Source organism: Acomys minous (genome assembly GCF_964271855.1).
Source record: "Acomys minous genome assembly, chromosome: 20".
Taxonomy (NCBI): domain Eukaryota; kingdom Metazoa; phylum Chordata; class Mammalia; order Rodentia; family Muridae; genus Acomys; species Acomys minous.
Window position 1 is genome coordinate 16,020,404 of NC_140502.1, and position 11,250 is coordinate 16,031,653.

Here is an 11,250-nt window from a genome sequence, read left to right on the forward strand (position 1 = left end):
ATACTTGAATCACTTGAGTCACAGAGTTTATTCTTGTTGCATTTACCCCATAATGAGTGATAAATGTGGTCTTCTCTTTTCCTCAGTGTCTCCAACTGGGGCTACAGGGTGGCCCAGAGTTTCGTGTTTGCCATTGAGGAGATTAATAGGAGTGCTCACTTATTGCCCAATGTGACCCTGGGCTTCTCCATTCGAAACTCTGGGGACTCAGTGCATGGAGCCCTCCACGAGACGATGAGCTTCCTCACGGGGCAGGAGGAGCCCATCCCCAACTACATGTGTCAGCACGGCTCTCCTCAGGCTGCGCTGATTGGGGACACACGGTCATCGCTGTCTGTGTCCATGGCCAGACTTCTGGGGCTGTACAAGTTTCCTCAGGTGAGTTGCTCATAGCCTTATTCTTTCATTAGTGCAGTGCCATCCCTTAGTGATGATGTGAAATTGATGGTGGTCACAGTAGTGTGGAGCTTCACTGTGGCGCCAGGTTCCCTGAAATGTTTTCCACTTCCAACCTGGTCCTCTTCTCCATGTCTGTGTAGTTTAGAAGAGAACTATAGCCCCCCTGCATTGACAAGGAAACTGAGGATAATATAAAATTCAAATCTATATTTCTAAAAATTTACTTATTTTATCTTATATATGAATCTTTTGTGTACACACACACACGTGCGCACACACACAAACACGCACATATGTGTTTACCGAGTATCTATTGAAATCAGAAAAAGATATTGGAGCTGCAGTTACTGATGTGTTTTATCTGCTATTTGTGTTCTGCCAATTGAACTCAGGATCTCTAAAATAGTAGCAAATATCCACCTATCTTGGCCTATGAGTTTTGCTATGCAGTTGCAAATCACACAAATGTGTCTAGCTTTAGGTCCAGGAAAGCCTCTTCTGGCTTCCTCCCACACCTGTGGCACAAAGTCACAAAGACATATACACACATATGAGTTTGCTGTATGCAGTCTTCATGGAGCTGAGGTGACAGGTTTAAAGGGTGTCACCAAATTGTTACATATGTACGTGGATCTGAGCTCCTATACTTTTGGTTTTGTCGCAAGTGCTTTTATCCATTGAGCCTTCTCTCTTTCCTCTCAGATTTAGGTATGTTTAAAGCAGTAGAAAATCCACATTTCTACTCTGTACATGATGACACAGCCAATGCCAATCTTCATTTTTGTTTTTAAGGTGTGTGTGTGTTTGTGTGGTGTGTGTGTGTGTGGTGTGTGTGTGTGTGTGTGTGTGTGTGTGTGTGTGTGTGTTGAGGCAGCATTTCTCCATGTAACCCAGGCTGCCCTAGAGCTCTTGATCCTTTATCCTCAGATTCCTGTGTGCTGTGCACTATCATGCCCAGAACAAAAACTTGATGTTTATAAACTATGTCAAGAATTTTTCTTTTTCATCTTGTAGGGCTGCAAGGGAAGCCTTAGTTAAATTTGAATTCCAGGGTGTGGCGAGATGACTCAGAGGTTAAACGAACTGGCTGCTTCTTGCAGAGGACATAAGTTGGATTCCCACTACACATGTGGAGTCTCACAATCATCCTAAACAACATTTCCATCAATGAGACTTCTGATTCTGTCCTTCATGAGCAGGAGACATACATGTAGTGCACAGTCATACATGCAGGCAAAACACTCATACATGGAAAATAATAAAAATTAGAGTTAAAGAGAAACAATCATTTTTAGTCTAAGTTTGTCCAAATATTTCTATTAAAATATGATTTGTTTTCAGTTAATCATGTGTGTTTCATGGGATAAACTTATACTTAAAACATCATTGTTTGTCTACAATCCAAATGTAACTTTAATTTTTAATCTTTAATATTATTGCCTCTTCTACAGGACCACCTGTTTGAGATGGAGTCAGCCATATCCCTCCCCATGAACCAACTAGATGCTAGGGCCTTTGTGTAAAGACAGAATAACGTGTAATACCTTGTGGTGGCTGGAGAAGTTTTGAACTAATACCCTGAGGCAGAGTAGCCACATCCTGTGTTGCTAATACCAAAATAATATCAGCAGCAACAACAACCACCCATAGATATAGAACACCAATTTTTATATCTTTAAAAACTCATTTTTTTTCCTGAGTGGATGGTGCTACCTATTCCTGGAGAAATTGAGAAATCGACACTTATTTCTCTTAGACTTGGGAAATCATACAATGATGGTTTGATAAGAGCCCATAGCTTATTACTTCTTACTGGGAACATCCAGGTGGTTTATCGTGTAAAGATTCTTCATACCAAGCTTGATGACTTCAGTTTGTGCTTCTGGAACCCACATGATTAAGAAAACCAGCCCTTTCAATTTATCTTCTTATGTCTACATGTGCACCATCACAGATAGACAGATGAATGGACAGAAAGACAGACACATGCGTGCACACACTTTCACATGAAATATCTAAAGCACAACCTCACATCGGTGTGCAAAACAGAGTCAGACTAAGCCTAGCTGCAGTGCAGGAATAAATATGCAGGGCAGGGCGATGGGCAGGACCTGAGAAGGGAACAGGGAAAGCTATCCCACAGGACTGTCTGGGATGATCACTAGTGAGGGGGTGCACAGATGCTTGGCAGAACCAGCGGACTTCCCAAAATGTGATATCAAGTCCTTTATCAAAGTTACCTTTAGATTTTAATATACATTTATACATGTGTGTATATGTCTTTGTGACTTTGTGCCACAGGTGTGGGAGGAAGCCAGAAGAAGCCTTCCTGGGACTGAAGCTAGAGGCATTTATCTGATTCCCAACATACGATGTTGGTGTTGGGAATCAATTATGGGTCCCCTAGTAGAACTAGAAGGATTCTGATTGGCTGTCCTACCATTCTAGTTCCCTCCCTCCTTCCTATAATCCAATCAGACCATTAGATTTCACTTAGTCCTGGCTGTCACCTACTGTCATGTTCCCTGACTCTTCCTTGACAGATCAGTTACTCATCTTCACTACCCAGCCTGAGTGACAAGATCCAGTTCCCATCCTTCCTTCGGACCCTGCCTAGTGACCATATATCCTCCCGTGCAGTTACTCAGCTGATAATTCACTTCCAGTGGTCCTGGGTGATCATTCTGGCCAATGATGATGACTTTGGGCAGCAGGCCAGCTCTCTGGCCACTGAGGTGCTGAGCCCAGCTGGTGTGTGCATTGAGTTCCACCTCTATGTCCCCTCTGACCAGTCCTTGGGTAAGATTGAAGAGACTGTCCAGAAGATGCAGAAATGCACCGCCAAGGGCGTTCTGATTTTCTTAAGCAACTCGAATTTTGAGTCCATCTTGTATGGCTTACTGGGTACAAATGTCTCAGGCCATGTGTGGGTCAGCACAGACACTCTGCACATGGCTCTCGCTCTGACTGTTCCAGGCGTTTCCCAGGTCTTGCAAGGCACATTTGGCCTTCTGTATCACAGCAGCAGGGCAATTGGCTTCCCTGAGTTCCTTGCTCAGCTGCGCCCTAGCCAGACCCCTGAAGACATGTTTATAAAGAAGTTCTGGGAGTTCACCTTTGATTGTTCATGGCCTCAGCAGAACAGCACAGTGCCAGAGGGAGTTCAGTTCTGCTCCGGGAATGAGAGTCTGAAATACAAGCAGCATCCTTTCCAAGAACTGAGTAAAATTGATGCTGCCTACACAGCTGTCTACAGCATTGCCCATGTCCTGCATGATGTGTTATCCTGTGGGCACCAGAATGGGAAATGTACAGACTCCCAGGACTTCCATCCCTGGCAGGTGAGAGAAGACATGAACGAATGTTTGGATGATTCAGTGAAAGTTGGGAATCAAGATGTAGGTTTTTACTAAGCTATAGTGCTGTAGCAGACTGTATGCTTCAGCTGTGCCCCTCATCATTGTTACTGAGATGGATCTGAGAAGCAGCCTTGGACATGTGGTCCATGCTTATGTATGATCTCAGATGAGTCCAGTCCCTGTTGTGTTGATTGACATAGCAAATTCAGGTTGTTTGTAAAATTGATATTTCAGAGAAGTGTTCCAGGTTTGAGCTTTCATAAACAGAGGACATTTTTTTTTAGCATATGCATTCTTCAAATCCAAAATTCAAAGGGACATTTGGTGCATGAGTGTGGACAAATGTGTGTAGGCGTGCTGACACAGATGGGTCCAGTGTTCCCACATGTGTACATCCATGTGGTAAGGCCTGAGGATGATGTGAGATATTACCTTTCAGTTACTATTCTACCTTATTTGGGGCATGACCTTTCACTCAACCATAGAACATATTTGTGCATCAAGTGTTCCTAGCCAGCTCGCTCTGGTCATCTCCTGTCTCCATCTCTGAGGATGTAATTCCCAAAGGGCTTCTTCAGATACCTGGCAGTTAGGTGGTTTGTAGATATTTGAAATCCCAACACCATGTTTGCATGGCAAAAGCCTAAATATCTGAGGCAACAGTCAAGTCCTTACCTATTTTTCTATTTTAAAATAGAGCCTTTCACCCATTTACATAATAAATATAGGTTATTTTGTTCTGTCTGTTTGCCTAACTATCTGTCTGTCTGTCTGTCTGTCTAATTGTCTATCATCTATCTTCAAGCTTCTCTAATGCACTCCAGGCAGCATAAGCCCACATCTGCAAGAACCTTTTCAGAATCACTTTGCTCATTGTTGAGAGAAAGTTAGGGTGGTGGCTAAGAGGGGGGTACACTTTCATACCCATCATTCAGCTTCTCTGAGTCTGTACTGTGTGCCTGGTGAGGATTCAGGTGGTTTTGAACCAGTTGAACAGTTATAGTTATTGGCATTTTGGCTGAGTTTGCTTAATTATGATTTACAGGAGGCTTGGCTTGGTGGCTCATGTCTGTCATCTTAGTAAACAGTAAGTTGAGGCCATAGAATCTCGAGTTCAAGGCCAACCTATGGTACAAAGCATGAACCTGCCCAAAAATATATGTGGGGATGGTGATGTCTGTTTGTGTCCTATGATGAAGATATAAAGTAGATGAAAGAGTGAGGAGTGTGTGAAGGGAAATGAGAGGTGGAGAGGTTGAAATACCAGTGTTGCAGAGAAGAGGTCAAGAAACCTCTCCACAGGAAGGCAGCACTGTTGATGTCCAGGACAGCATTTATGAGCACCATAGAATGGAGACAAATAAGAAGAGCCACATGGGTGTGAGTGAAGATGTGTGACAGAGTGGTCTGAGTGATTGGGAGGCCTCAGTGGGCTGGGTCCAGTCTGTGGAAGATACAAGTGTTTGGCATCTAAACAGTGAGGTGGGATGGAAGGCTGTGCAGAATAGTACACAGTCAAATGAGACCCTAGAGCCAGCACCACACTGGGTGGGATGTTTCTGGGTTCAATTTTATGGTTGGCGAGATTGTTCAGTGGGTAAAGGCACTTGTCCCCAAGCTTAAGTGCAATTCCTGAATCCCTCATGGAAGGAGCAGGAGAAAATATTCCTGAGAGTTACTCTCTGAATTTTGCAATGTGAGTGAGATGTGTACACACACACACACACACACACACACACACACACACACACACACACTATATTATATTTCAAAATTTCAAGATAAAATATTATGAAGTGTTATTGAATTAAACGTAGAATTTTTTTTATTTCTGAAAATATCACAGTACCTTAAACTTCATTATAACTACTGAAGCCAGATTTTGATGGAAGTTGCTCAGTATCACTGCAGAGGCCATATAGAGAAGACGTAGGACAGTCCCAGTCCAGTCTACAGTGTCTCCTTTTCTTCCTCAGCTGCTTCATGCCCTCAGAAGGGTGCACTTCAAGACTCCTGATGGAAGTGAGATTATGTTTGATGACAATGGAGATTTGGTGACAACATTTGACATTTTTCATGGGAAGAAGATCCCTGAGGGTGTATTCCATTTGGTCAACGTAGGCATGATAGACCCTCAAGATTCTTCAGGGAACAAAATGATGGTTCATTTGAAGGAGGATCTCCACGTGAGTTGCCTGAATGCAGAGCTGACTCTTGTCCTAGAGTGTTAAATTCTCTGGGAAATTCCAAGTTCAGGGTTCCTCATTCCTCCTAGTGCATGAAGTGGATGTGGCTGTGGATTTGTCCAGTCAGTGATAACAGATGATGTTCTTTATTTAATAAGAGTCCTCTCTCTGGATGCTACTGACTGCGCAGAAAAATAAATACATCAGAGCTGCTGTTGGAGAGATGGCTCAGTGGTTAAAGTGTTTGCTACACAAGCACAAAATCTAGGCTGTGGTCCTCCTGAACATGTGTACCTGCTGAGTGGGCAGTGTGGTACCTGTATTTTCATTCTTGCATGGTGGATACAAGGAGACAGCAAAGAAGATAGTAATACTAACCATATCAGTGAAGTCTGGGTTTTTACTTTGAGCATCTACTTCAATGTGCATAGTGGAAAAGTAAAGAAGGATGATTCCCAACTTTGACACTGGTCTCCCATGCACTTGTACACACATTCTCATCATCCCACATAGATGTTTTAAGGCACATATACATACTTACCCCACACAAACTTGTGAAAAATGGGGAAGAGAACATACCAGACTCTGAAAATAGAATCAGACATGGAACCTGGAGATATTTTGAGAGTGTTTTCATTTTCTTCTCTTTGACGAGGAAGATAGTGACACACTCAACTAAACGTCTCCCCATGTACCATCTGCGAGATTTAATCAGAAGAATCTGCTTATGTAATGTTTTAGATTTCCCCCCACCATGGCAAATTCCCAAGGAACAGTGTGAAGAGAGGAAAGGTTTTTATTGACTTGTGGTTTTATAGTTTTGAGGTCAGGATGATCCATTGCTTTGGTTGTATGAGCTTGAGGCCGTGTGTCATGTCAGCAGCCACGTGTGTTGGAAGAGGTTTCCCAACTCCTGGTGACCGTGAACTGGAGATGTGTGGTTCCAGACAGACATGGTAGGGGAACAAGTTACACCTTATCAGTGCACCGTGACCAAACCCACTTTATCCAATTAGGGCTCACTTTTATTTCCAACATCGACAGTAGTTCTTCAGGTCATGAATCCAGTGAGCAATTAATGTATTGGCTAGGTCAGATGCCTGAAGATCCCATCATTCTTCAAAAACCCGCCATCTGGTGACCAGCAGTCCAACACACAAGACTTTGGAAACCTTTATGCTCAAACCCTGATGATTATTAACAAAATGATTGGCTGTTTTGAGAAAGGCATGCCTATTTGCTGTCTGGTGCATAGAAATGTCTCAGTTTCCTGTCATATGCCAGTTGAGAAGAGTCCCTTCTGATACCACTTTGTCTAGCTTTGTTCTGGTGGCATCTCCAGTCAATGTTGGGCTTAAGCCTTTCAACAAGTGGAGTTTCCCTTTCCTGTGTTACTCAAAGAATAAAGGACACATGCTACGTGGTCTGAGGGTTCTTGTGAAAGGCCTTTTATTGGCTTGAACAGGGAGGGGTTTCTCATCTCTTCTGTTGTGGCAGAGATCTCAGCACCACACACTTCCGTCTTCATAACCCTTGCCTGTTGGTGGAGCTGTTCTAAGAGGGACTGAGTCAGCTGGATGATGGTCGAATCCTATAACCCTAGCATTGTGAAGGTAGAGGAAGGAAGATTTCTATGAGTACTAGGCCAACCTGTATTACAGAGCAAGTTCTGGGGAGGCTAAGGAGAGAGAGAGAGAGAGAGAGAGAGAGAGAGAGAGAGAGAGAGAGAGAGAGAGAGAGAGAGAGGGGGAGAGAGTTAGCTGAGGGAGTCAATATGTACAATTTAGCCATCGTATCTATTACTTTTATAGTTTAAGCAAAAACAACGGGATAGCCAAACTGAAATTCTCAACAGCTGCACTAAGGAGGGCAACTGGGAAAAAGAAGAGTGACCGCATAGTGAGAGTTAGACATGCAGTCCTGCATGCAGCCACAGGTCTGTAGAAGACTTCAGAGAAAGAGAGAAAGGTGAGAGTAACAGGGGAAGCATGCTCAGGATGTGGAGATCATGCAAAAGAAAGAAAAAGAGATAACAAGAAGATAAAGGAAAAATGCTTCTTGTCTGAGTCACTGAGGCAATCAGGCTGCCACGACAGAAGGGCCTGTACTTCTGTAATGTCTTACAATATGTGTCAGTCTTTCTCAATTTTTTCTATGCACATTTGGACGTTTTATTGTCATATATATTTATGTATTATGTGTCATGTGTGCCTGAGGTGGTGAGAAGAGGGAATTGGCTCCTCTAGAATGGAGTTACAGTGTGAGGGGCTATGTGGGCTGTGGGGATTGAACCCTGCTTCTCTGGAAGAGCAGCAGCCTGTACTCCTGCCAGCTTGACTATCGCTCCGGTTGTAATACTTTCAACTGTTGATGTAGGAACCCAGAGGGACCGGAGAGATAACACATCACACTGCTTAGCTAAATTTTTGAAGCCCTTAGCTAAGTACGCTTGGTGTAGCCCTTCTTATATTACATATAATGGTACCTGTTCCATGTGACTCCCCTTGGAGAGACTTATATTCTAAAAGATGACCAATGTAGTGGGCTGAGGGGAACCCATTCTCCTGTCAGAGTTATGTCAAGCATCTGTATCCCTGGAGATGCACTGGTGACACTGTGTTCACTGTTACCAGGTGCCCAGCTCAAACTGCAGTGAAAGCTGCCTTCCAGGCTTCAGCCAAGTTTCCCGTCTGGGAGCCCCCCACTGCTGTTTTGATTGCAGTCCCTGCCCCGAGGGACACTTTGCAGACCAAAGAGGTAAGGGCATGTGGAACTGGAATCTGAGGGGTCCACAGGGCGCTGTGACCCTCCTTGTATGTTAGTTATTGTTCTCCTGCTGTGAAGGGGCACCAAGGGCAAGTCTGCTTTTGAGGAAAAGCATTGAACTGTGGCCTTACTTAGAGTTTCAGGGCATGAGTCCATGAACCTCATGGTAGGATGGACGGTGGCAGGCAGACTGGCATGCATGGTGTCCCAGGAGTAACTGAGAGCTTACATTGTGCTCCACAGGCAGCAGGCAAGACAGTGGAGAGTGGGCTTGGTGTGGGATTTTGAACTCTCAATGGCTACCCACAGTGACCCACCTCCTCCTGCAAAACTACACCTCCCAATCCATCCCGACAGTCCACCACCTAGGAAACAAACATTCAAATATGTGAATCTATGGGGACAATTCTCATTCTAAACCACCCCCCCCCTGGGCTGAGATGTTGCAGTCTCAGCTTCCCTGTGGACTTCAGGTGGAACCCCATTGAGAAAGCTAGTCTTACAATTATTCTTAGGTAAGTGCTTTATGGAGACAGAGAAGTGAATAAACCATATTTGCACATCCTAATGAATTGTCTCTTCCCACCCACTGCACATCCCTTGTCCCCTGATGAAGAAAGACATTGTCATCGAAGAGTGGTGGTTCAGGCATTTAGTCCTAGCATTTGGAGGCAGAGGCAGGCGATGTCTATGAATTTGAAACCAACCTGGTCTACAGAATGAGGTTACACTTTTGAACCTTCTCTTGAAAATGAAAAAAAAAAAGAAAGAAAGAAAGGCAGAAAGAATAGAGAGAAATGATATATATTCCCAGAAGCTTCTCCAGGTCCCATAAAAACACCCAGACTTTCATTGACACTGGCAAATTTCAGTTGCTATTTAAACCTCCTGTAACTGGAGCTGCATGGTGGGTGTCTTTTTTTGTGACTTCTTTCTTCCTCTGTACGAAAAGTGTTCACCGCAGAGGTTAAATGGGAACAGACCATCACATTCCAGGCTGGTTGAGCTACAGAGCTTTCTGCTTTAGTCTGCTGAAAGCTGGAAATATAGTCAAGTTGGCCTGAGGGTTGGTGTTGTGTAAGGACTTACGATTGCAGTGACAGAGCCCTCCTCTGTGTGCTATCATTACAAACCGTGTGTGTGTGTGTGTGTGTGTGTGTGTGTGTGTGTGTGTGTGTGTGTATCTTTCTTTAGGTTTGTTGTTTGATTTTGAGACATGGTCTACAATGCAGCTCAGGCTGGCTTGGGGCTTAGTATTTTGACCATGCAGACCTGGAACTGGTAGAATTCTACCTGCCTCTTTCTCTCAATTGCTGAGGTTAAGTGATGTGCAGCCACACCCAGCTCCATCTCCCCCATTTGTGTCTGTGTTCTTTCATAGACATGAAGAGATGTCTTCTGTGCCCCAAGGAGCAGTACTCACACCACAGCAGAGACCGATGCCTGCCCAGGACAGAGATCTTCCTGGCCTTTGAGGAACCACTGGGGTTCATACTGGCTCTGGTGTCAATCTTCCTGTGCGGAATGGCTGTCCTGGTCCTTGGAGTGTTCCTGAAGCATCGGGACACACCTGTGGTGAGGGCCAACAACAGAGCTCTCAGCTACTTACTCCTGATCTCTCTTTCCCTCTGTGCCCTGTGTGCCTTGCTGTTCCTAGGCCGACCCACTGTCACCACATGCCTCCTCCGACAGACCACCTTTGCCGTGGTGTTCACGGTGGCTGTCTCCTCTGTTCTGGCCAAGACTGTCACAGTGGTCCTGGCCTTCAGGGTCACCAGGCCAGGGGGCAGGATCCGGATGTGCCTGAGCCCTGGTGCTTCCTCCTCAGTGGTCCTCATTGCTTCCTTAATTCAGGTTGTTCTTTGTGGGGTCTGGTTGGCCACCTCCCCACCATTCCCACACAGGGACATGGTGTCGGAACCCCAGCACATTGTCATCCAATGCCAGGAGGGTTCTGGCACCACCTTCTTCTGTGTGCTTGGCTACTTGGGTTTCCTGGCAGGGGGTACCTTCTCTGTGGCTTTTCTGGCCAGGGCCCTGCCAGATGTCTTCAACGAGACAAAGTTCCTCACCTTCAGCATGCTGCTGTTCTGCAGTGTCTGGACAGCCTTCCTGCCCCTGTACCACAGTGCCCGGGGCAAGTCCACTGTGGCAGTAGAGATCTTCTCTATCCTGGCCTCCACTGCTGGGCTTCTGGGTGGCATCTTCATCCCCAAGTGCTACATCATCTTGCTGAAGCCCGAGAAGAACACCCCTGCCTGGCCACAGCAAGGCCTCCAGGCACAGCAGCATAAGGACGGTTAGACACTCCAGAGAAGGTGTCTCTCCAGTTCCTCACCACAAACTTCATGGTCTCATTTCCATGGGAATCACCATAACTAACTGCATGGTTTTTTTTTCTCGCTGGTTCTGTGCAGATACAAAGGTAAAAGACAGATGAAGATTGTTGTGAGATACTGAGAAGAAAACATTAATGACTGTTTGTTTTAGAGTGAACACCCAGAGAGTTACTGAATTAACATCAACAGAATTTTGACAGG

At 45.0% G+C, this 11,250-nt stretch overlaps 1 protein-coding gene across 1 annotated transcript in view; it reads left to right on the forward strand.

Moving 5' to 3' along the window:
* Window positions 1-11,014, forward strand: part of LOC311591104 (vomeronasal type-2 receptor 26-like) — a gene marked incomplete at both ends in the record, with an annotated part of 32,256 nt that extends 21,242 nt beyond the window's left edge. Inside the window, 5 exons of the mRNA XM_084770472.1 lie at window positions 87-378; window positions 2,943-3,740; window positions 5,735-5,944; window positions 8,578-8,701; window positions 10,092-11,014. Of these exons, the coding sequence (XP_084626598.1) occupies window positions 87-378; window positions 2,943-3,740; window positions 5,735-5,944; window positions 8,578-8,701; window positions 10,092-11,014 (2,347 nt within the window). The remainder of the gene's footprint in view (window positions 1-86; window positions 379-2,942; window positions 3,741-5,734; window positions 5,945-8,577; window positions 8,702-10,091) is intronic.
* Window positions 11,015-11,250: the final 236 nt, after the last annotated feature.